Source organism: Phalacrocorax carbo, chromosome 3, assembly GCF_963921805.1.
Source record: "Phalacrocorax carbo chromosome 3, bPhaCar2.1, whole genome shotgun sequence".
NCBI lineage: Eukaryota > Metazoa > Chordata > Aves > Suliformes > Phalacrocoracidae > Phalacrocorax > Phalacrocorax carbo.
In genome coordinates this window covers 99,689,754-99,717,042 of record NC_087515.1, presented here as the reverse complement: position 1 = coordinate 99,717,042, position 27,289 = coordinate 99,689,754, and the positions used below count along the sequence as shown (strand labels likewise).

General features: G+C 36.7%; 1 protein-coding gene across 1 annotated transcript in view; it reads right to left on the bottom strand.

The window, feature by feature from the left end:
• Positions 1 to 27,289, bottom strand: part of EYS (eyes shut homolog) — an 888,772-nt gene that overhangs the window by 257,248 nt on the left and 604,235 nt on the right. The window contains exon 30 of the mRNA XM_064448569.1: positions 10,418 to 10,530. Within this exon, the coding sequence (XP_064304639.1) occupies positions 10,418 to 10,530 (113 nt within the window). The remainder of the gene's footprint in view (positions 1 to 10,417; positions 10,531 to 27,289) is intronic.

The following is a 27,289-nucleotide window of genomic DNA, read 5'->3' as shown; positions in this document are numbered from 1 at the left end:
CACAGATAAAGCAGTGATTCCTGTATACTCTGAACATTCTACACATTACAGAATTTGATCTTCTGAGAGCCAGACTTTCGTTTGTAACTATTCATGTTGAAGCATACACATATATTCTGAATTGCTTCTGCTTCTGGCTTCTGCTTTTCATATGCCAGTTTTTTTGAAGGAAAAAAAAAAGATTTCTTTATTCTCACACATACAAAAATCTGTCTTGATTTTTAGGTTAAATTGCCAAAGCATTTTCTCTTTACCCGAGAGCTGTGATTTCACTTTTAAAGAAGCAAGGAGAAAAAAGGAAAGGATACAACAGGATTTAAAGCTGTTCTTGTTCTGAATAGTTACTTCAACAAAGATCAGCAGCACTTTTTTTTTAAAATGTTATACTAGTGTTTCAAGGCTGCAGGGGGCACTGATGCACTGTTTATCTACAGTACTGCAGAGCAAGAGTCAGACAGGATACGATTTAACAGTCCTGCAGGTTACAGATACAGAAAAACCACATAAACTATTTATAATCAATTTAGGTTTTGAGAAATTAAGTAATTGTAAAATATTTATATAAATTTTGGAGAGGAATTAATGTTTCTTTTACTGGTAAATATATTTGTTTTTCTGCTGCAATCGAGTAGTTGTAGGGGTAACACTTTTCTTAACTTTACAGCCAAGGTCCCTTGAAGGATGATACATCTTTCTACTATTGTATTACTTAATATTACGGTCTTAAACAAACAATCCCCATCCCCTGTAGAAAATAAAATTTTGCTTAGCAGCTCCCCAGAGAAGCCCATTTATTGTCTGTTGATAATAACTTGTTTATATATTAATCAGCCAATACACATTCTATCTGATTCACAGACACATTTAACTAAGAATGTATTACATTAAGAAATAATAATATATTTTAAGAAATAATTGTATATTTTATCAGTTTATTCAATATTTTCTATTTTAGGACCTAAGAATGATGGCATCTAAGATGCAGAGATTTCCTGATAATAAGAATGTATGACAATTTATCACTTAGCAACATATGATAGACATGCAACCATGTCTGTATCATCTACTTTACATTCAGTACTACTTATTTATTCTTTATTTCCTTTATGCACACAATTCCTTTCTTCTTTTTTAATCCAGCTTACATCAGAGTTTCATTTCTTCTGTTCATCTCAGATCTTCATATTTCCTGCAGTTACAACTGTACTAAGCCTAATAAGTTATGGCTCTCTGGAGAATCCTTTCTAGAAAGACATGTGGTCTAATTTTAACACAGCAACAAATGAAGAAGCCACCACTTCCATTGGTAGTTTGTACCAATTATAATCATCATTACTGTTAAAGCTGTTTTGGTTTATTACCAATTCAGATGTTCTGGTTACAGCTTTCGGCCATTGGTTCTAATGTGCTGGTCTCTTCTGAGCTAAAGAAACCTCCTCTGTGTCCAGTGCTTCTCCTCATTAAACATATGTGTTATCTTTGTTTACACTATAATTGCCTCAGTCATATTTTAGCAAAAAACCAAAGAGACAAAGAGACTGAATTCTTGAAGTATCTTTCTGCACACCTTTTTTAAAAATCCCACCAATTTCTGTGAGGATTTTTTAATTACACTTTTCACCCTTTGTACTTTTTAGGTACTGCTCCAGTGCACACTAGCACACAATGAAATACTGTACAACCAATATCAAAATCAATAGTGTAAACTGAAATGAAATTGTGTCCCTACTTTCTTGTTCAGACACACTGAAATCACATTTATCATTTTGCTTACATTGAGTTGCTTGTCTACATTAACTAAAAATAACTCTTCAGGACATTGTTCTTCCTTTGGGGATTGGCCAGTTTAAAGAACTACTTCAGATATGAGGTTTTATACAAACTTAATTTCAAAAAAGTTACTACATATTTCCTTTTTTTAACCTTTCCTTTTGTTGTAATAATTAAACCTGCAATGTTTGTGCACTTTTAGAGGAATTTAATTTTGTTGCAAACACCTAATATGAAGTTAATTGCATATTAATATGTCAAATTATGATTTATAGGTTCACAATGCATATCACTACAATGGACACCTTTTGGATATGAATCAGGGACTTTAAAAAAATCTAGCTTTAAAACTTGGATTCTTCAATAATTTTTAGATCTGAAATGGACCGTTGTTATTAAAAGTGCTCTGCCAAAAACAAGATCAAACCAGCTTTTTAGTTGTAAAACATGTTCAAAATATTTTTCAAAAAGTGGAATATTATCTGTGATGGATTTTATTTTCTATAAAAACACACAAGGTTTTATGATGTTGTTGATTGTTTCACTTCTAGCTTTGTTAAATGAGATTTTTACAAACCCACAAATACTCTATAAGTCATGAAGTCCTGTGGTCTATTCACTGACACAATGAAGGACACTGAATGGACGCCAGCAGAGAGCTGCTAGACAGAATATAACTGAACTTCCAAACTTTTTCTTGACATTCTGGCTGTTAGCAGTTGCAGGCAACACTTATGATTTCTTATTACTTCAAATTCAAAAGTGAATCTCAAAGGTGACAGAAGTCAAAGAGAAAGTATTATACTGATTCAAGCTTCCAGTAGGCTAATTATTCCTTTCAGTAAGACTCTCATTCTTACTTATTCTATCTAATATGCCTCTATTCACAATACAGCCTGGTATAATAAAAAGAGAAACTACATCTCCATTACGAGGCACTCTCTGCATGTAACTTGGAAGTCATAGAAACCTGCTCCAAAGTTTAATTATTTGTGAGTATGTAACAAAATGTTTTTTTCTTTATTTCTAGATTTCTGTAATTGGAATGACATCAAATCCTAGCACTAAAGCTAAGTGTCACTGTGTCCAATAAGGAAAGCATGCAAGATAATTTCTTTTGCTATTAGATTGTTTTAGATAATTCCTCCTGTTATATATTCAGATTTTCTGAATCACTGCTCATATTAAAATTAAGAGCAGATGTATAGGGAAATATTCTTGAAACAGAATTCTGTCAAACCATCCATGCACCCATCTGCAAGGTTTAGATGGGCAGATCAAAACTGAGATTATTTTTTCTATTCTAAGACAGTACAAGAATAGGGGTTTATTATTCACATACCTGTCTGGCTAGAAGCCCAAGCGATTATTTCAGGAAGCTACTGAACCATACCACTTGATGTCTTGTGTCACTAAGATAATTTTTCTTAAGCATTAAGGTAAAGTTTCCACAGAGTATTTCAATGGCTATGGCACATGATATTAATCCTGTGAAAAATACATGTAGTGAAATTTTAAGAACTTTGAAAAATGGCTTGAAATATAGTTTTTAATTTGTGAATCTGCTCTGGTTTTTCAGGAAAGTTGGGATGTTCTCAACCCAATCCTTTTTTTTTTTTTAATTCTAGAAAAAACCTATTTTCATGTTTCAAATATTTTTTGTTTTTAGGGGAAGCTGTGCTGAAATCTGAAATGAAAAAGTTACATTCATTCATGAAAAAAGAAGTCTTTCTTGTAAATCTTAAAAAGGTATTTTCTTGATGCAAATTTTTTCATGGTTATACATTTCAAAAGCTAACATGTTCAACCACAGCTCTTTCACTGACAGAATTTCTAGGGAAGTATAAATACTCAAAGCAATTTAGCAGAAGGTAATGAACACTGTCGGTAACCTAGAGAGCAACCCAAAATGTGGCAATCTGTAGGGTTCCTGCAACTATGATCTTTGGTGTAAAGCAAAAAATAGGGGATCCTCCTCATTGGCTGGATCTAAAAATACACAGCTGAAATCGTACACCTCTCCACCCATCAGATTACCATACAATCCCCAGGTAAGAAAGGCTGGAAGACTGCAAAAAGCCTTTTAAGCTATCTTGGCAGCCTTTGAATTTTGATCACTCTTGACACTGAAGAAGCTCCAAGTACAGAGAATTCACCGTATTGTCCTTTAGACTGTAATGCCCCCCCGCCCCGAATTTCCGTACTGCCCCATGCTGGTCCTCTGAGCTCTGTCACATCCTTATATGTCTTATCTGCTATGTAAGAGCTTGTGGTGATCTACTGAACAGGCACCTGATAGGCAATCTCTCTCATTTCCATGTTTTAAGAATGTGCTGTGAATGGATACGGTTACTTCATACACTAAACAGTTGTCTGTGGGACTTTGAATCTATGACTCAATGTAAAGAGGCCAAAGCAGATACAGATTTTTTTGTAGTAACAGAAGTCTTTAAAACATATTTCTCCTTCCTAAAGTATTCATGTAGCAAATTCAGTTCTATGCTATGAGTGTTCTGATTAAAGTTTAGCACTTTATTTTACTGATACATAAGGGGATCAATTTATATGCAATGGTTAAGTATTTGGGGTGGAAGAAGCTTTATGCATTCCATTAATAAATTTAGCAATCATATGGAGTAAGAATCACCACTAACTGGAGATATCCAATATTATATAACTGCACTAAAATAATACAAAGATGTGACATGAGTGCAAAATAGCATTTCTCCAGCACTGGAACCTTTTCTTTAGTGCATGCAACAAAATATATTATAAAATAATGAAGTATACATCAACAGTAGTAGAAAGAAAATTTCATTAAAAAAACAATGAGACTTACTCATAACAAATTTTCCTTTCTGTGAAAATGTGTCAGTGTTTTCCAAAATATTTAATTGAGATATTACTGATTTGTAGTAACACACTGCCTCAGACTTATGCATTGGCATGCATACATTGACATATATACTTGCAAATGGCTCCTTGATAAAACCAGAAGAAAATAATGCATCGTATCCTTTAAGTCCTGTCTTATTAGCTTCCGTGCAGGTACCTGGCAATTCTAGCAGAAATCAAGATCTCATTACAATTGTTCATTACAGACACAACTAAGAGGCAGTGACTGCCACTGAATTCTGTTGACAGAATTAAGAAACAATCCTCTGTTGGTATAATACACACACCTAAAGTTACAGAAGGGTAGGTAAGGTCAAGATAAGCATCACCAAATATTATTGTTAATCTTTTAGAAATAGAGAGCTCCCCCAAGAAAGACTGGTGCTAGTTTCCTGGTATGCTGATGAGAGGCAACCTTTTCCAGAAATAGGGAGAGAAATGTAATATTTACAGACACACATTATCTCACCTGCATGTATTTGACATACAGATTTGTCTAATATCCATCACAAACAATTCTCACAGAATACTTCAAAAGGCTGAGCAAAAGGCTTACATAACAATTTACAGAGATTTTGAGGATAGGTAACAGTAGGAAAGATTAGATCTGTCTTTTTTTTTTCTTTCCTTTTCACCATTGAAGTCTGTATCACTGAAAAGTCATCATCTGAACAGGAATGCCAAAGAAGGAAGAAAAAGTAAGAGAAAAATACCCAGAATTCATGTACACACAGAGAACAGAAAGGAAATTGCACAGGACAGCAAAACTCACAAAGGAAAAGAAAAAGTTGCAAACAAATGTTGTAAAAGACGAGGGAAATCAAGAAGGGCAAATCAAGCAAAGAGGATGAAAGTCTATAAAAGCAACTCAGGCACTTGGAAAAGGCGGAAGGGGCAATTAGAAACACAGAAAAAAGGTTATCAGGTAGCAAAAGCACAGATGAGAAAGAAAAAAAGTAACAAAATAAATGCATAAAGAACAAATGCTTGTTACCAATCTCTACGTTAGAATTGCACAGAATTGTTATTAACGTAATATCAAGCATCATATATGTGGTGAATACAAATGAATGATATTTCTGAAGCTTTATCTTCAGTTCTGTACTTCTATAATATTTAGTCCAATCTCTATGTTAATCACAGAAAACACAGAAAACCTGTTAAATAAATAAAACTAAGCAGTGTCAGTATTGTCCATTCAACCATTTTCTTCTACTGTGTCAAGGAGCACTATATATATTTTTTTTTTTTTTGGCTGTTTCAGAATTAAGCACAGAACTCCAAACTGTTAACGAAAAAATATGAACATAACTACCTATGCTAAGATGTACGAGTACAATTTAAAGTCTGAATAATCTATCTTTCACATATAACAGAAGCTCAATGCTTCTCATAGGACCTTCATTTATTCACAAACTAAGATGTAAGTAGACAGAGGAGCTTAAATTTGGAATTCTGTGATTTCCGTTTCAGGTGTAAGCCAGCTTATGCATTTGATGGAATTTAAGTTTTTCAGCTGAGGTGGATTCATATGAAGAAATTCTTTAACCTTACCTGAGTCTTGTATGGGGTCTTAGGATGAACTCTAACGTACAGTACGCACCACTATAAGCATTTCTCCTTTACCAGGTGTGGAATGGTAAACTGTTTGACTTTCACAACCAGCTGAAAAATAACTTTCAACAGGCCCAGCTTTCCAAAGTATGAAGTTCATTCCAAGGACAGAAATCAAGCACCTCAGACGCCTGGTGTTAGATGCTGCAAGCTGTGATGTTTTATAATATTCTTAAAAAGCAGGAAGTTCCATAAAGGAAGAGACATGCTGAGAAATTGCACAGGAGACTGAACTTCACAAAGCTGTTAGGGGTCTGTTGGGATGTTTGTAAAAATATCACAGAAAACTACAGAATGGAAAGGGGACTACTCACACATAAGGAAGGGGATTTAAAGCTTGTTGGAAAGCGGATAAGTGAGGGGAAAGTGGAACTGAGGGCTTACTGAAAACATGTAGAGATTGCCAAAATGTATTGCAAAGCTCCTGAGAAAATTGCCATGCATTAGGAAACCCATCAGTTCTCTTGATGGAATGGAACTTGGGTAATACACATTCAAGAGCCTCTTTCCTAAATGCAAATAGCAATCAGAGTATTCGCTGAAATGAAGCTCAGTTTCAGCCTAGAAAAAGAGATCTTAAGATAAATTATCAGCAAAATAAAATATTAAAAAAAAATCAACGAAAAATCTGTCTAATGGGCAGTAATTAAGAACTCAGCTTATTAGCTCCTGTCTGTGAGTGCAAATCAACCTTGTACATTTGCACTCACCAGTAAGACTTCTCTTAGGAAAACAGGAAACGGTATTTTTCTGTTTCCCAGTAAGGAATTTCTTCAAAACCTAAATAATCATGGCTTGGATGGATATATGTATATGTATATGCATATATGGATGTATATGTATATATTTTATATACGTGTGTGTGCTTGGAACCTTTGGATTTACTACATGCAGTAAACTCTTAGTGGAATATAAAGCAGTCTAGTTCCCAGACACCAATACAGAAGCGAGCCACAGTAAACACCAGCTCTTAATACTGGGACTCAAAGCTTCATTCGTATCTGCTAGCTGTACTCTACCTGAAAGTGGTAGCCATTTTTCCTGCAAATCTATTCCCGTAACATTTTTCTGAAACACTTAGAGAAGCTTTATATTGCATTAACATATTGCAAGTATCTTACTTGCTTCAGAAGGAGAAGAAAAAAATAAAAAAAGGTTTCACTTCTTAACAGATCTCATCAGATATCCGTCATTTCCAACTGTCTCTTCTGCTACTGTTGGCCATCATACAGCCGCTTTCAAAATTGCCTATATATTCATAGCTCTGAGACAGGAATAGTTTAAACAATCTTAACATAAACTTTTACAAGATTTAGATAAGTATATAGTCTAGTGTAGTTCTAGAAAACTACTTATTGGAGGCTGACCTTTACTGACTGACAGGATTCCATTATAACCTTTCCTGAAAGCAGAAGCTGCATAGCTCAGAGGACTTCGATGGCTGAAAATCTGCTCTCAGAGAGTCAAGCTTAAATTAATTCTCCTGCCCATACTGTTATTCTTCCATGTCCTACTCCACTTTGGTTACATCTTATGGCAGGAAGCCCTGATGAGCCGTTAGTACAATACAGCCCTCTTAGCTGTTCTCTCATCCCCATGGTATCATGTGTTGCAGCATACCTATGAACTCCAGGCTTAAACAGTGATGCATGTGATTAGCAGAAGGTCTGAGCCATGACCTTACAGATTAACTGAGTTAAGGCCTCACACCTGAAACCTCAGTGCTTCTGAGCATGCACAGAAATCCTGCATCTTGCAGAATGATCAAGGTTATTATAAGTTTTAAGGTCTTTGATTTATCCAATTGCCCAGTGCTACCTTTACCAATCACCCTCTTGAATTTAAGCATAATTTAGTACCTGCTTCCAAAATTACATGAAAGGCAATTTCCACATTGTCCCCATCTCCCATTTAGGTCTGCCAAGTTACAATTATTCTCCTTCCTTTGCAGTGTATAATTGCATTGCAAAATGTGAATGCTAAAGGAACGAACAACATTTTTGCTCTATATATCTAGGCATTTTAGACAGCAGATAGTGATACACCTATGCCAGTGAAATTAATCTTATTACTTCATTTTTTACGTTTCTTAATTCTCAAAAATTTTTAAACAAAAACCTAAATTGCATTGATCTCTGAGACTAGCAATGTGGAGTATATACTATCCTACGAAAGGTACTGACTTGTCCCGAAGTAGTGATGCCAATAGTTTTGAAAAGGTTAATGAACCCTATCTAAAATTTGGTTTTGAAAGCTCTCTATATTCCTTGCACAGATTAGTTCATCCTTTTAGTATTTTAACATTCAAATAGACCCAGTTAAAAAAACGGCAGAACACATTTGAGTAAATTTCAAACCTATTAAAAATTCATAACCTTAAAATTTACTCACAAGCCCATACACTTTAAGAAGTTTCTGCATGTCTCCCTTTGGCTGACCTTCTACACCACAATAATGAAGTAATCCATGCTGCTGGGGCACCAAGAAGTAAAAAATCCGGCAGGGTAACTGAATGCCACTAGAGTACAGCTAAATATGCAAAAGCAGAGGTATTCAAAAATATTAAAAATCTAACCCCAGGTGATGATAGGTTGAAGATCAATTAAAGAAAAATTACAACAGCAAAACCAGAAATACTTAGTGCCACTGGATGATAAATACAGGGATGTTCTTTCAGGAAGAAATTGGATTGCTTTGTCTGCCACATTGTAGAGTACTCCGTTACTGCCAGGCAGCTCCAACTGCAGCAATATTGCATCAACAAAACCATACGAATTCTGCAAACACTATGTAAGTACCCCAGGCTTTCTACCAGTCGGCAGCTACTCATATTTGCAACATATATAATCCATTATTGCCCTTTTAAGCAACTTTCTTCAAGCACTTTCTCCTTTCTTCTCAAAACAAGTGTCCCTTCCCAAGAAGCCTGTCTTGCAAAAACACAATGGCAGATGTGCTTCCTACACACTTTCTGGGAAGCAGAATCTCTATGTAAGAATTCATAGCCATATTATACTGTCTTCCCAAGTAACAGTTACACGTGATGGAGCCCTGCTTTCCTGGAGACGGCTGAACACCTGCCTGCCCATGGGAAGTAGTGAATGAATTCCTTGTTTTGCTTTGCTTGTGCATGTGGATTTTGCTTTACCTATTAAACTGTCTTTATCTCAACCCATGAGTTTCCTCACTTTTACTCTTCTGATTCTCTCCCCATCCCACTGACGTAGGAGGAGTGAGTGAGTGGCTGTGTGGTGCTTAGTTGCTGGCTGGGGTGAAACCATGACAAGGGGCTAGTGGTAGAAGTGAGTAGAGTCTAGATCTCATGGATCTTTAATTAATGATCTCGTCAGTTACCAGTAGCTATCTAACATACTGTTTAATCATGTGCACAAACATTAATTAAACTACTCTGTAAATTTTAGGGAAAAAAATAAAGCCATATAAAAAAAGGCTTATGCAAAATTCTCCAGGGATGCAGGACATATGTCCTATGACTAAAATCATACTCTGTTCTGGAAGACTTCATGATCTACAAATGCAATTCATGTCTACTTTCGTTTTCCACTTTTCCATGTTCAAACCTTTTATACGCCAGAATTGAATCCTAATCTACACCATTGTCTGTGTATAGCCTTTTATTTCAGTCAATGCATGACCAACAGCCATGTGAATATGCAAAAATGAAACCAAGTGGGCTTTTTTATGTATTCAGAAACAATGCTTTCCAGCATTTTTCACAATCTCATACACAGTAAGCGTAGCAGGAAATCATCAGTATTTATTACAAGATTAATGGAAATCCCCAAACCATCAGTAGAAACACAACCAGCACATCAGCCTGCTTCCCACTCCTGTATTTTGTTGTGGATTATCTTGCTTAGTACACTGTGTTTCAGCATTCTTGTGTGAAAACTCACTCTATATAAGCTGTCAAGCTTAATTGAACTACTCTGCAAAAAACATCTTACATAAAGAAAAGGCTTCAGAAGCATAAAAGAAAGCACAATATCCAGCTATATAATTTTTTTTTTGGTAACCATTGTTGAAATTATCTAAAATGGTCACCCTATTTAAGGAAGAAAGCAAAATCATCACAAACAGTTTCCTCTGTATTGAAAAGGCACAGAGGGTAGTTTACCTGCAATTGTCAACATTATTTCTTCCCACAGCATTAGAGAAGTTGAAAGGTCCCACTTTATTGATTTCTGTGACTTGTATACAACCAGTGAAATTGTAGACAGGTCCAGGTATCTACAGAGGAGAAAAAGCACACAGTTCTTTTGTTTGTTGCCGTTGTGATCAGTTTTAAAAATAATTAAGTTTCTGCAAAAGATTTGTAAAATAGTTTAACCCTACTCCTGAAGAACCCTCCTGGTCTCTATTTTTCTCTAATGAAATTATATATTTTTTTTAAATAAATGTGAAAGGAAATCACAGCAAGATAAGCAGTACTGACTGAAAAATAAACTCAGAGTTTTGGACATAGAGGCAGCACCATAGGTATAGTGAGACACCAGCAAAACTGGACTTCTTTAACTTTAATTAGGTATTTACTTTTTATAGATGAACAGAGGTTATGGGGAATGGCAAACACGGAAGCTTTGAAAAGTCTAATTTCAAGTTTACTACTTCCCTGCTGAAAAGATATCTAGTACCACTAATCATGTTTCAAAGATGCCTAAGGACCTACTAGAAATGAGATTCACTTGTAGATGCACTGAAAAAACACGGAACAATAAACTGTTATGCATATCTTACCATCTAAACAAGTAACACTGACACAATATGTTGAGACGTTATATAAACAAACCACCCAAAATGCTGCCACTGAATCTTTATGAACTGGACCACTGGACTGGGACAGGTTCCTGGTCACACCAGATCACATGTACCTGTCCTTGGGGACACATAACAGGTAAAACTCAATAGTTTATGTAATAAATTTCACACCAAAATAGGAAAAAAGAACTGCTCGGACTGTCCATGAAGATGAAAGTCATTCACACATTCGAATGGGGCCTTGGGAGACTAGTCAGGAAGAAAACACCAGAAGAGTGGAAGAGGGCATGACCTGAGGCACAAAATGGCTGCTGGTCATAAGCCCACAGGAGGAAAAACAAGTCTTGGCTTGGTCCCTAACACTGCAGAGGACCTGTTCCTAACACTGACCATGAAGTCAGTTTTAGATACCTGCAGAAACAACAACAAAAAGTCATTGAGGTCATCATTTCATACAGGAGGGCTACCTAAAAACAAAGGGATTTTTAAAAGGAAATTCAAAGGACTATCTCAAAGGGTAAAGCACATGCAGATGAATACTTAAAACAAGCTATCAGAGGTTCACATAAAATGTAAATAAACTACTAGGAAAAAAAGGCTTTAGAGACCCTCAAAACCTGGAATGCTTAAATAGCAAGGTACAAAATGTTTATAATGGCTAAAAGACATGCTTTAAAAGTTGAAATCATGTCCAAATGAAGGAAAATAGGAAGTTATATAAATGTTGGCAGTGAAAAAATCCAATAAAGCAGTCCAAGTAAAGAAAAATAAAAAGATCTTGAGGAACAATTTGCTAAAAGTGTAATGGTGAGCAGTAAATGCTTTTAAAAACCCAACAGGAGCAGTAAGGCTGCCAGAAAGGCTGTAGGGCCAATAGACCATCAAAGTATAAAAGGAATGTTCAGAGATAAGGCTCTAGCAGGAAATGTAAATGAACTCTCCAAATCAAAATTTAATGTAGAGGAGCTCTAGGAGGTTCCTGTGCCAGAACTGCTTTTTAGTAGGGATACATCAGAGATCTCAAATTCAATTATTACTGGAAAATGTTTTAAAATAAATTAACAAAGTGAACAGTAGCAAAAAAAAAAAAAAAAAAAAAAGAAAGACCAAATAATGTTTCTCCAGAAATCCTAAAGGAAATTACTGATTACTGTGGTCATCACTTAAAATTACATCTTAGACACGTAGACATGGATTTTGAAGGTTTGGATTTGTTTGGTGGGGGGTTTGGATTGGTTTGGGTTAATTTGCTTTTTATGATTTGGGAAAGGGGGACAAGACTAGGGAATGCAAGGGCACACCTCAAACTATGGATCAGTAAGTCCCGGTTCCATTTCAGATAAACCATTAAGAACTACATTAAAGAACAGAAATAACAGAAAAATAGATGAACATAGTGTACTGGGGAATAGTTGTGATGGTTTCTGAAAAGGGAAATCATAACTCACAGGAGGAACATTGAATATGTGAAAAAGGATGCCTTGGCACATAGCCTTTCATTTCCAAAAGGCTTTTAACAAGTTTCTGTGCTAAAAGATTCTGAAGTAACTCTGTCACCCTGGGATTACAAGGAAGGCCTTCAATAAATGACGAGAATGGTTAAAGTAGAAGCAGAAGAAATGGGAATAAATAGTGAGCTTTCTCAATACAGAAGCCCCTAGAAATTCCCTCAGTGGCCTGTATTAGGGTCTGGGCTCTTCAGCGTATTCACAAGTAGCTCAACATTTCCTGCATTACTCATGATAACAAAAACAAAATTCACAATATGCAAAAATTTCACAGCATGGAAAAACCATAAGGTATGTAAAGATGATAATACATATAAGAGTTCCTGAAGAGAGACTGACTATATAGACTAGGATTCTTTATTCAGGAAAACCCACTACCAAGGAGAGGTAGAACAGAGTAGTGTACAGACGAACAGAGAGTTTTCAGTTTCTCGCAATACAGGATCAAAAGGACATGAAATTACATAAATTACTGTGAAGATGAAAGCAAGCTAAAGGGCATACTTTTCGTACCACTCAAAATTAGGCTGTGGAACTCTGACATAGGGTGTTGTGGACAGTATAAATCTAAACGGGGTCAAAAATTGGTCAAATTAATGGGAAGAGATTTATCCAAAATAGTCTTCCTCATGTCTTTTCTAATCATTAAAGGTCACAAAAAGAATGATGGTCTCTAGCCTGTATATTTCCCTTCTTCCTTACCAGCCAGTAAACCATGTTTCATATTGTGATGGCTTCTTGCTGTGTGCAGAGCCTTGAGGCAAAGCCACCTGCTCTTTTCATTAAAGGAAAAGAGATTTTGAAAGACTGAAAGATTTTAAAACTAGGTTTTACTAGAACACAGATTACTAAATTAGAACGTGGCAACCATTTAAAAGATTTCTGATGTGCTAGGTGAGATAGATAAATCTCCCACCTCCCTCTGTCTTTGCAGGAAGGGTCTTTTCCTCTAGTCTTGATTTTTTAAAAGTTTAGTGACTTTGCTGTCAAAAATGTTTGGCGTTCCAGATGAGCACAGTTGCTTCTGGGTCCCAACGAAAATTTACTTTTTGCCATCACTTCTACAAGATGGCTAAGAGTCACCTCCAAGCTTTAAGTAAGCACCCTGTTCCTCTCAGGACTGCCCCAGGTTCCTTTCCTCCCACAGGCTTTCTGTGTGGGGCTCCCACGTTGCCCAGAGAGGTGGTAGATGCCCCATCCCTGGAAACATTCAAGGTCAGGCTGGACGGGGCTCTGAGCAACATAATCTAGTTGAAGATGTCCCTGCCCACAGTAGGGGGGTTGGACTAGATGACCTTTAAAAGTCTCTTCCAACCCAAACCATTCTATGATTCTATAATTCCCATAAAATGCTCCCAGCTCTCTCAGGAAAAGAGATATCGCTCCCTCCCAGCAGAGAGATGTGCTGCACAAGTACGACACAGCTGAAACAAGGCAAAATGCTTTCCTCTGCACTGTTCAACCACTCTGAAGCATAACACGCTGTGCCATGCCGCACACAATAAACAAAATGAACCAGCCTTCCAACCCATGGGAAGGGCTCAAAGAAGTTCATTAACAGTTCATCATTTATTTCCTTAGCAACAAAGGCTTAAGGGCAGTTAAGACTTTAAAGCAGATATTTTACTACAGTGCGACATCATGGAAAGTTATGTAACTGTTTAAGGTGGCATTTGAAGTCAGTAAAGTTCAGGTGCCGGAACATGAAAGGTTGGCTCTCTGTATAGCAAACACATTTTAGAGGATTGCGCTGAGGCTTCCTGGAACGAAGAAAGAAGCAAAACCCTCATTCAAGGACTGGATGTGAACACCGCCCTTCTCAAAGTTACATTTTGGATATTAAAAGAACAATATCTTTTGATAAACCATGATGACTGACATAGACTATTGATATGGATAATGGACAACCTAAGACTCTCTTCCATATGATTCCTTTATCAGTTACTTTGCCAAGAAAGTAAGTGCAATGAACTGCCAAGTGTTATACTCAGCAGTCTGCTGTTATCATGACAAATTATACCAGGTAATCTTTGAAAACGTATTGTCCTATTAAGTTTCACACTTTACTTTTTGTAAGAGATACTTGCTATTATTTTTTCCTGCCTTTTATGAATAGAAAATAAAAGAATTTTCAAATTAACAGGATGCAGGATCTGTTGAAAATCTAATATGAACACGGACAGAAACAGTTACAGAATTTTGAGTTGGAAATGACATGGGACCCATAACATTGCCTAAAAAAACCAAAAAATTGAACAGTGTTCTAATATTGGCTGCATAAATCAACTTGTTAGAGCTCTGCTGCTTCTTCTCTCCCTTAACCTCTTCTGAAGTTTCACTAAAGCTTAATTATGATTGTTCCAGTCACACCATGTATATTTTTCAACAAAAGCCCTCATTCTTGGGTTTGTAAAAACAAACAAACAAAAAACAGGAAACAAAAGGAACCAATAAACACAAAGGTCAGGTACAATACAGTTTTAACATTTACAGCAGCTACTGTGCCTGGTTAAATTCATTCAAGACTCTGAATGTCAGGTTGGTATAGGGAAAATTCACTATGGCAACCTATGATCCATTTTGCATGCTGAACAGCAAATTAATCGCTTGGTTTGAGGATAAACATTTATCTGCGTATTCCCCCAAGCACTCTTATCTGTGAAAATTTTATCAACATGGTTTACTTCCCCCCCAAGACAAACATACCGATTGCGATCCTAATCAACTCTCCTACATTGATATGTGTACATTTTGAATGCAATGTGTTCCTCTGACGTAATATTAAATAATTTGTTTTGTAATCATAACTACATCATAAACACTTTGGTCAAATAGTTACTTACCTTTGGAGTGCTATGCTATCCATACAAAAAAATAATGTCTTATTAGACATATTTAGGAATGAGGGCTATTGATAGAAATAATCAAAAGTAAGCAGCTTTTATTCTGCTATTTTTGAGAACAGACACCTGTTTGTGCTTAGCAGACTATTAAAGTGTAGGCTTCACATGTAGTTTGGTTTCCTTCCATTTACAAAAATACATTAATATAGAATCAGAGAATCACAGAATGTCCTGAGTTGGAAGGGACCTGCAAGGATCATCAAGTCCAATTCCCCTACCTCCATAGGACAACCCCAAAATATGCTGACAAACTGTAATATTTAAATTACATGAAAATGTCAGGGTCATAGCAACACCAGAAATTTAATTTAATACAATTCACTATTCAGAAACTATGCAGATATGTTTGACATACAGTAACTATGCTCTTTAAATGCCCTTTATACTTGACAAAAATGAGTACAGATACTTACCTGGTAGGAAAAGTTCACACATATATGTCAAACCATTTATGAACATCCCTCACTGACTAGCTCAAATTACAGCTGCTGTTAGGTAGAATTAACCTAGGACTGAGTTCCTCGTGAAATGAGCTTGCATGCTCTTATTTCAGTACAGATTGATAAATAATATAATGAAAGTTTAGTTTAAGAACACAGCATTTACTAAAAAAGTATCATTAACTCAAAAGTAAACAAAGCATATGACAATCTTTCCTCATTTCTCTCCACTCAAGATAGGTTTTATATATCTTAAAAATTCTCACTATAAATTCCTGTGAAATATGCCTGATTTTGGAATCTGACTTGTAGAACTCTCCCTAAAAGACTGTGACCTTTTAAACAGAAACAAAATGGCTCACATACACATTTTTGAATACTCTAATAACATTTTTATTTATGTTTACTAACAACATGATGACCAGTTTGGAAATTAATTCATAACTCCAAGATAAAAATAAGATAAAAATGAGATAAGTTTCTCTACTCCAGTTCTGCTTCTTGCTAGTGATTAGAATCATACATAATGGTCATAATGAATTCTGAAATTAAGCAAGTTCTACTCTTAACTCTGTATTCTCTTCAGATTGGTCAGAGTGATAAATTTGACTAACTATCTCAGTTTTAGCCTGCTTGAAACCTACTGCAACTGAACTTCAATACCAGACAACACCAGAAAACCAAAAATAATCTCCTTTTTTAAAAAGCCTAAATTCCTTGGGAGTGTGTTGATGTTTTTCCTTCCCCCTAAAGAAGAATTTGTTCTTTAAGAAATGTCATTTTACAATCCATGTTCCTGGGTTAGATATTTATTTAAATACAGCACAAAATAAACCTATACAGACTACCAAATTAGCACCAAGGCAAACAGAACATGCTTAATCCAACAGGACCTTATTCCGCCTTTGTATGCCATTTAGTTATCACTGAAGATTGTCTGCATTCAAGGCAACATGCTACAGGTAGGATATGTATTTTCTCCAGTCTCTTCAAGCCACCAAATTTTCAGGGATTTGTTAAAAAGCAACATTAGTCATTCAGAAATCACCTTGACCAAAAAAAGTTAACACCTTTGTTCTTGCTGGTTTAAACTTTTTAAACACCAATTAATAAAAATTAAACCTTGTGCATTTGAACTCCAGTAGTTCAAGCAAAATGGACAATGTTATTCTGGTTAATTTGTATAGCCACTAACTAGAGAGGAATGCACCTTCCTTTGACAAGTGTTGCTGAAGTAGACAGTGATGGTGGTGGGGTTTGATGTAACTATGCTGTTTGTTACTGCACTTTCTAATATTTACTATTTTTAATACTTTTCCTACTCAGTTCAATTTTAATCCACATGTATTTTTATTGTTAGATAAGATAGTATAAACCAATTTTTATTAGAGTTTAATGACCTTCCAAAATGTGTAGGAAAATGAAAAGTGGTACTGGTTCCAAAAGCAAAAGTAATCACAGAAAAGACTTAAAATACAGGAGAAGGAATATTGTTTCAGGTTCTGTACTAGTATTAGTACAGAAATAGGAAGGAAAAATGGGAAGGTGTACTGACAAAATTGCCTACATGCTGCCATATGTAAAATAAAGTGGATGAAACACAAAGGAACTGAAACCTCTCCTACATCCTGACCAGTGCTGGTCATGAAATGAAATACTGTATAAACTGACACGTAATATCCAGGTTTCATTTAATTTATATGTTAATATAATAGATGATTTTACACTGAAACTGTGATTCTGAACCAAACATTCAAAAAATCATTTTAATTCAGTTATTCTAACACAACTAAAGAAGGGCTAAGAAGCAAGTTAAATCAGGATTATTTTTTTCATGTAGCTGCTTCTACTGAAATTTTAAAGAATTTATTTCGATTATCCTGAATCTGCATTTATCATATCTGCCATGGATATTGAACCGTACCACAAGAGTTTCATGAAACAAAATTGGTAAAGCATAATGAAATAGACAGAGGAGGGGGAAAAAAATTCCCCAAACTGTCTAGGGCGCTATGGGTTTACATTTCTGCTCTTCATTTCAGATTTGTTCTAGCAACTCAAATGAGATATTGCAAAACTTGCTACCCTGGTAGTTCTCCTGCTATGGGAAAACAAAAAGTCAGGAGTCCTTCCAGTCTCCTGTGCTGTAGGGCAAATAACTGAGACTATGCCCTCGCACTGGATCTGTAAGCAGACCAGTATAGGTAAAACACCTTCTGGATTTCTGTGCTTTACAGCGGGAACAAGACTGGTCATCTGCCCAGTCTCAGACTCTGATGGAGCCAGCTCACCATATAACGGACATTGACATTCCTCTTGCATCATGTCCTCACCTAAATTGACTGGCAGGGTAAAACTTGTGTGTGTTTCACTGTCAGTTTCCCATGATTCTGCCAGTTTGTTCTGGCTCAGAATGCTTCATTAAGCCACAAAGGATTAATTAAAATCAGTAAGTCTGAAAGATTCAAAGGTACTTGGAAATTCCCTTTCCATTTTTATGAAAGTTTGTCCTTGTCCAAGATCCTTATCTTTTAAACTTGCTCTTCCCTTGCAGTTAAGCAAGTGCAATGTTGCATTTCAGAAGTGATACGAAGACTCTGAAGTAAGGAAGGAACTCCCTAAGTTTTATGGCTAGCAATGTCTGGCCCTTCTGTAAACAATTTCAGTGTTTATGCTTATAAGCATAAAGCATGATTTACTTAACTGTGTTTGCTGTTGCAATTCTTAGTAAGTTCTGTAATTTATCTTTTTTTATTTTCTCCTGTTAATGTGGTACTATACCTTGCCCATGTACAAGCTGAAAAATATTTTGGCCCGAGATGACTAGAACATGTAGAATGAAATTTGGAAAACAGACTTATGTTTCTTATCTAGTACAGACTCCTTGAACTAACTGTGGAAATCAACTCATCTCCCTGCACTTTTGCTTTTCAGAGTGATGCTGAAGTTAAACATATTGTACACTGGGCTACACCAATATAATACAGGACATTAGAAGAAAGATGTTTGAAGTCCATCATCCTGAACTAGTTTTTAGTCAAAGCCAGTCCACTTCTGTAGGTCTGATTCTTGTCCAGTCAATAACCAATAGCTCAGACGTACAAACATTTGACCCAAGAGACGTTTGTGTCAAGTATGTGTTTATGTACTGATGGATTTAATGATACCCATGGGTCTCTATGATCTCTAAAATAAGATTCAGTGTGAAACACTTCTTACTGAATCTTAAATGTTGAGTTACAAAAAAGGGAGGGGTTGAAGCAAGCAGTTGTACATCTTCTGTCTGAATTAAAAGAGAGAACACCTTACTTGAAATAGAGACATCTGCATATCGAAGGAATTAATACTAATATGGTGGTCAGACTATCCCCCGCATAAGGAAGAAATACATATGTTTCAGGGACAATGACTGTATTTATCTGGAACACCTGGAGGTCTTCAGAAGGAAAAAATGGCTAAAATGTTCCAACAAAACAGGCTTTCCTTTGGTCGATTAAACCTGACATATATGGTATTCAGAAAGGGTTCATTTTGTCAGAGTTCTAAGAAAGTCAAAAAACCTGAGCTGAAGAAGGGAGAGACAAGAAGAAAATTTCTTCATAAATTTTTATTATTTTGTGCTTGCTTTTATCATGCCTGTGCATCTTTTATAAACATCTCTAACTGGATTGTCTGTTTTTGTATACTGTAAATAAGTAATTTTATTTTTCTAGTTCAGCTTGTTTTAAGACAAGAGGGGTCTCAAGGTAGCTAAATACTAAACACAGTATTCCTCACATAAGATGTAAGGAATACATCAGCTAGCACACTACGCCTTTCAACAAATGTCTTCAATTCCCCAAGATAATTCAGAGAATCCTAAGTCTAACAGTGTGGCATATATAAGCTATCAGAACCAGGTGAGAACTGGTATTACAGTGGTTTGCAGTGTTAGGAACATAGAAAAAAGGAGAGCTGCCTGATGGATAACAAGGTGTTTAGGAGCATGCATGTATTCCAAGGCCACCAAGATATTAGTCACGTGTGTTTAAGTGACCAGAAGTGTATCTACAGTAGACAGATCACATAGAAACATTAACTATGTGTGAAGAAGGTAATTAATCCATGTACTTCCAAGATGCATTTAATTCTCTTTAGTACGACAAGACAAATTTTTGTGTTCCAAAACCAATGAACTCTACCAGTGAGTAAATATTTAAAACCTTTATCAATTTTTGATGAGACAACTGACAGGTTACTATGCACTGTTGTCTGCACTGTCTTTCAGCTAGATGCTACTGCCCCTGTGACAAATGTAACAGAATAGGAAAATAAATCTATAATTTAACATATTAGCATAGATTTAGATTAATGGCAGTTTAACTTTGAACGACTGAGATGTGGACCCATGACCTGTTTTTTCATGTCTCCTGAGGAAACAAAAACCTTTAGCAAAGGAGTGAGGTAAGCAGTAGGATTTGGTTACCTAATTATTTGTTTTAGTTTTTGTTTTCCCCCCAGTTTGAGTATCATAGTCCTGAGACACTTATGACAATATGTGTTTCCCCAGAGCTGTGAACTATCCCTGTACTTCCTACTCATTGTCAGAGGGAGATATTGGTTTATGTGGAACATCTCCTCTTGTTCCAGCACTCATTTCTATCTCCCCCCACCTTGACCTGTATACTGTTCATATATCTGTGAAAAAACACACCTAGTCTGAGAGTTTCATACGTGGCCTGAGTTTCATGCTCTTAAGAGTCACTGTCTACAGTATTTAGAATTTTATTTGGAACTGATATTTTCCAGGAAAGCCAGAGTAGACAAGAACATCAGATTCACATTAACCCACATTATGCGCTAGGTGATCTAGAGGAGAAACCAAACAATATTCTAAAAACTGGAAGTATGAAGTTCTTCATTTTAAATAAACTGAAAACAAGTATTAAAATAATTAAACGTGCATTGCAGATTCTAAACTGCTTCCTTGCTCCCATCACCCAGATCCTGGAATTGAGTTCCCTCCTCTCCCTCCGTAGCATCACTGTAAGACTCAGTGATGACCTGCTCTATTCTTCTCAAGATGAAGTCTCACCTCTTTTATTTTTACTGTGAACATACCTCAGGCTGTTATTCAGGGCAAACACCACAGGGTAAGGCACATTCCCTTTCTTGAGAATCTAATGTGTTTGTATTCTTTCTCTAGCACATTCCTTCTGGTTGAAAAAAAAAAAACAACTTTCCAACTGTCACAAAATTTTCAAGGCTTTAGAATGATATATAAAAAAAGGTGTTCATGCAATATACATCTTACTAAGCTAACAACATTTAGTATTCCAGTCAGACTTCACAGAGATTACAAGTGTTGTTAATAACAGTATAGAGATCTGGTACTCAGAGAGCATTGAGCCCTCCCTTCCACTATTCTGCAGCCATTGAGGATGCTTCAACTGCCACAACAAAGTACATCTGACGATAAAAAATATTTTTCCCCCAACTTTCTCCTAGAAACAGCAATATTAGATGAGAGTAAAGAACTATCTTCACAAGGCACTGAACCTCTATCGTTTATCTCCAGTAGCAACCAATACAGGATGCTAGAAAAGAGAATAACTAGTCACGAAGGCTGTGGTATGTCACAGAATCACAGCATGGCTGAGGTTTGAAGGGACCTCTGGAGGTCATCTTGTCCAACCCCCCAGCTGAAGCAGCGTCACCTAGGGCCGGTTGCTCAGGATCATGCCCAGATGGCTCTTGAATACCTCCACAGATGGAGACTCCACAGCCTCTCTGGGAAACCTGTGCCAGTGCTCAGTCACCCTCACAGTGAAAAAGTTTTTCCTGATATTCAGATGACACCTCCTATGTGGGCAGTTTGTGCCCACTGCCTCTAGTCCTGTCACTGAAAACCACTGAAAAGAGCCTGGCTCTGTCCTCTTTACACCCTTCCTTCAGGTATTTGTACACATTGATGAGAGCCCTCTCTTCTCCAGGCTGAACAGCCCCAGGTCTCTCAGCCTGTCCTCACAGGAGAGATGCTTCTGTCCCTTAATCAACTTTGTGGCTCTTTGCTGGACTGTCTCCAGTATGGGCATGACTCTTATGCTGGGTAGCCCAGAACTGGACACAGTACTCCAGGTGTGGCCTCACCAGTGCTGAGCATAGGGTAAGGATCACCTCCTTTGACATGCTGGCAAAGCTCCTCCAAATGCATCCCAGGATACCATCAGCCACCTTTGCTGCAAGAGCACATTGCTGACTCACATTCAACTGGTCCCCCAGGCACTTTTCTGCAAAAACTCTACAAATCACAGGATGCCTGATGATCTCAGGCATTTCTTCGGCAGGGAATTTTTGCCATGTTAGTAGAAGGCTTTTCACATGATATTTCAGCTATTAGAACTTCAGAAGCCAAAAGGAATAAACTTACATATATAAACATGTATATACATGCACATGCGTGTGTACACACACAGAGGTTTGCATTCATGCACTCATTTACACTGTTAACCAGGAATCATTTTTTAACTAAATACATCTGATTCATTCAAATCCCTTTCCTCAACTCCAGTAAAGGGTTCAAAAGTATTCTGTTGTATTCGAGGAAACTACCAGAATACAGACAGCGGGCTTGCAGCATGGACAAGTAATTTTTACCATTTTCACAAACTGATTACAAGGCAAAATCAATAGCCTTGTTTTTCAGGTATTGAGTACACATGAGCTCAGAAATGGTAAACAATACAGGATCAAGTGAAAAAGCGGAATACTACCATTTCAGGTTTACATTAACATTTCATCTTATAATTAACTTATGTTAATTTTTAAATACATTTTATAAATATATTTGTTTTTAATTTTTTCATCTGATTTTCCATACTATTCTGCCTGCACTGAGAACAATAGTCTGTAAAACAGCATTCTGTAACCTGGAATGAGAATCTGTATACTGAGACAGTGACACAATCAAAGAATGTTTTTTTCTGTTTACTATTACATACAGAGAAAGCAACTCTCAGTAGATGACTATATAAATATCAGAATCTAGTAAACACTGCACAGTAAAGTAGGTAGAAGCGAGGTATGGAAATAAGAAGGAGGTTTAAACCACAGAAGAAAGTGACAGGCACTGACATAGTTGCTTACTTTTAGTCCTTTTTGCCTTCAAAAAGCATAGCATTAATACTAATAAAATAGGAAATTAATGATTTTATGCTAATGTTCCCCGAAGTTCCATTTTATTAAATGTTTCTTCCTTCTCTACTCTTTCATTTCCAAATCTCACTTCTGTTAGATGAAGGAGCACAAAATAAGAGGTACATTTCCAATGGTTTAACATATAACAGTTGCCAGTTCCTTTGTTACTTTCTTATTTTTATGATGCACACCAAAAATCACAAATTTACAAAAAATGTGATCACCATGTTCCTCTCAATACTGACACTTTCTTTATAACACACAGCTTAGCTGGCTTCTACCTTTAAGAGCAGAGTGCACTTCCTGCTGGCTTGGCAAATGTGTTATTTGTCTATTTTTCAGGCTCAGAGGCTCAGCTATTCGCTGCATGCCCAATAGGTACATTCAGATACTTAGTTTAGAGTGAAGCCATTAAGCAAACAGCACTGAAGGGCTTATTTGCCAGGGATCAGGAATGGCCTCCATTTACTATAGTTTTCTATAAAAACTGCCTCTGCTACATTGCTTGCAGTTGGGAAAAGAAATGAAACAACACAGTGAAATGTCAAAGCTGCCAAGATACACAAAGTCAATTTATTGTTACTGAAATAATGGAAACTTGTACGTAGAAGATCAATGAGAGTGGAAGATCCTGGGACTGAGAATGAATGTGGAGAGAGCTCGCTAATGTTATTAGAGAAGTAGGTTCTAGGGGAAATCACACAACTATGAGATGAACTTAACATGTATAACAGAGGACCAAATACTTTGATATTTATAGAGTCTCTACTCCTCAGCTAAACTTTTGATTTTTTTTTATATGCATCAAATACACATTCAGCCTAAAAAAGATGATGATGATACCTTGTATTTTAATTTGATAAATCTCAAGGACACTACAGAAACACTAGTCACCCAGATTAACTCTGGAAGGACCAAACAGAAATCACCATAATTTAAACAAAGAAAATCACATCTTCAATGCAGATTTTCTCTTTTGGAAATAAAATGCACAAAATTAAAAGAATCAGTTAAAGAACTGAAATTGTCAAAGATGGGAGGTGTGAAATTTTCTTTATTAAAGTGGCAGAAGTATCTGGCAATCACCAGCTAGAGGACAGTACAAGGAATAATGAAGAACACACACAAACATACACACACAAAGAAGCAGCAAAGAATGATATGTGTTGGAAGTAGAAAACATAAAGATGAAATAAAACTTGCAAAGCTCAAACTGAGTTGGACCTTACACAAAATTTAAACACAATGAGGAAAGAAGAGTGACTGACAAGTGAGGGGAGGGACCAAGGTACAAATACTGTGGCTGACACTAAACCCCTTTGTCTTACTAACACTGGAAAAGCACTTCTGTGGTTCTCCTAGACTGTCTTGTACCGGTGTGCTGCTGCAATAGGCTGCACATTATATTTGCTTCTAATTTAAGTCAGCATTATGTTCCCTTAATAATAACAGTTATCCCTACAGAAAGGGAAAATATTATTTATTTCCATAAGGAGCCACACAGTGGGCTGTGGTTAAAAGAAAAGTTCCAGAGAACAACCCAGATGGGAGTCAACAGGCATAGCAGGGAAGAAGCAGACTGCAGCTTAAGCAGAGAAACTGAAGCTACTGTTAGGAGAGCACAGAGGAGAACCTGGGCTCAGAGGTGATGGATAGGAAAATAGGATCAAAGAAGATGCAAATTCACCAAACTTCATAAAGGCAGTGAGAGACTGAAAACTCACCTGCAAGATCGTGGTGGGTGGGGGACGATTGCATCTAGCCTTTTTTCTCTTTTTCATCTGACATGATGCTAAGCTTTTATTACAAAGAGGTTAAATCGTCTAGTTTTCATGCTACTAAAACATGGGTTGTTTCTTATTTTGAAGACTTTTGGTCTTCTTTGGTTAAAGAAAAGCATGCAGAATATCATGCCCGGGTAGCTTCCTGTAATTTGGGTCAGATCAGGAGGCTATCAATCAACTCTGATGGTATTTATACAGCCCTGTGTTAGGATTCCACAAGGAAACCCCGTATTTCAACACTCCCCTCACTGAAAGATTAGGGAAAGTATATAACTTCACATGACTATTTTCTTGATGGAGTACCTTTAGTATAGCTTCCCGGAATTTATAAACCAGATACTTCTACTACCAGATACTTTAAGATATCGCTTCAAGATACTTCAAGATAAGATATCACACCAATTCCCAAAGAATTATTAATGTTCTTTTAATTTCAGAAATGCTGATGTTTATTGAGTATTGCCAGGCTAAAACATAACATATCTAGATAGTAAAGAGACCTTCTTAGTGGCTGTCACAGTATTTCTTTATAAAGGCATTTTTAGTTCCTTGTGAAAGAAACAGTTCTTTCCAGCTAGTCAGGCAGGGCTCTCACCTCTGGACACACCTTTAACTCACTAAAAAGACTACTACATATAAACTTACAAATAAACAATCATACCTAACAGAAGAGAGAATACTGTGGGTGATTCATTGTGAGCATGTGGCAGAAGTTAGCCACAGAGGTCCCTCTGGGGGTGGCACTGAGGCTGAGGGAATGTGGTGGGTTGAGCCCAGCTGTCAGGCAAGGTCCCCTCCAGTCACTTGCTCACTCCCCCTCAGCAGGACGGTGGAGAGAAGGGCAAAAATGAGCAAAGTCATGGGTTGACGTAACATACATTTAATAAGTTAAAAAAACAAAGGGGAAAAAAACCCCAAAGGATGCAAAGGCAATTACTCACCACCAGCAGAATGGTGCCCAGCCAGTCCCCAAGCAACTGCTACTTTGGAAAAATGCCACCGCACTTCAGTTTTATTGCTGAGCATGATGTTATACAGTACGGGATGTCCCTTTGGTCAGTTAGGGTCAGCTGTCCTGCCTGTATCCCCCTCCAGCTTCTTGCCCACCCCCAGCCAACTCATGGAGCAGTAAGAGTGAGAAACAGAGAAGGCCTTGACACTGTGTAAGCACTGCTCCACAACAGCCAAAACACCCCTGTGTTGGCAACACTGCTTTGGTCACCAGCCTAAAACACAGCACTATATGAGCTGCTATGAAGAAAATTAGCTCCATCACAGCCAGACCCAGCACACAGAATCAACACGAATCCAGAACTTCTCAGACACATGACAAGAGTAGTTGATGTAATGTTTACTGTGAGTCAGTGCATGGAAAAACAAACAAGTGCCACTGAAGATGTTAGTGAAATGCAAAGTGATGCAAACATTACTTTAGTGATAATGGTGAAAGAGGTGAGAAATAAACGCCAAAAATTTCTGTCCCAGAACATTGTAAAAACACATCTATGAGAGCAAAGGATTTTTTTATTATTATTATCAATTCAGGCAGCACAATATAGCTATAGAATAATAAATAAACTATCTTAATATACTTTCTAACCACATGTATGCTTTTGGTTACTAAGTTTGTATTTATCAGAAATGGCAACAATTTGCTCCACTTGCCATCCAAAGCACATAAGTATAATCAGTAAAAGCCATTTTAGTGGGGTTTTGTGGACTTAGCAGCAAACTATCTTCTTTTTTCTTGAAGAAAAACTCATGGATTTGCATTTTAGTAGGATGGAGGTGTATGACCAAAACTTCATGTTTGTGGCATAAAACTCTGCTGTTGAAAAAAATTGAAGAAAAATCACACATAGATAAAATAGGAACAGATGAATATTGGTTTTGCCTATTAAAATGTGATAAAAAGTTTGCATAACATGCTTTTCCGCATGTAGCTTGAGTTTTGTGGTTAGATTGCTACAACTTCTGCCTATACACCGGTTATCAAAAGCAAGTTAACAGAGGAGTAAATTGATAGCTAAAGGAGATCAGCTCTTGATTTTAGTTGTGTGTTAAGGGAAATGCATAGAGAAACACAAGGTAAGATTCATACATTCTCATCAACTGCAGAAAGAACCAATCTGCAAGAGATGAACTTAGAGTTCCTGAACACACACAGGAAGAGTGGACAACTAATCTAGGGAACTGCTGAGTGATAGGGTTATTCGGGTAATTATTGCATTAGTTACCTGGCTGCTACATACATTCTGTTAAATATATTTCCCCCTTGTCAAATGGACTGTAGTCTGGTTTCTCCCAAAGCTGAAAGGGTCCTACCTAAACTACATGGAAGTAATTGCTGTCACACAGTTCCCTTTTAGTTTTACACCACCAGGCTGTATCACCACAGGAACTGCAAAGATTACAGGCCA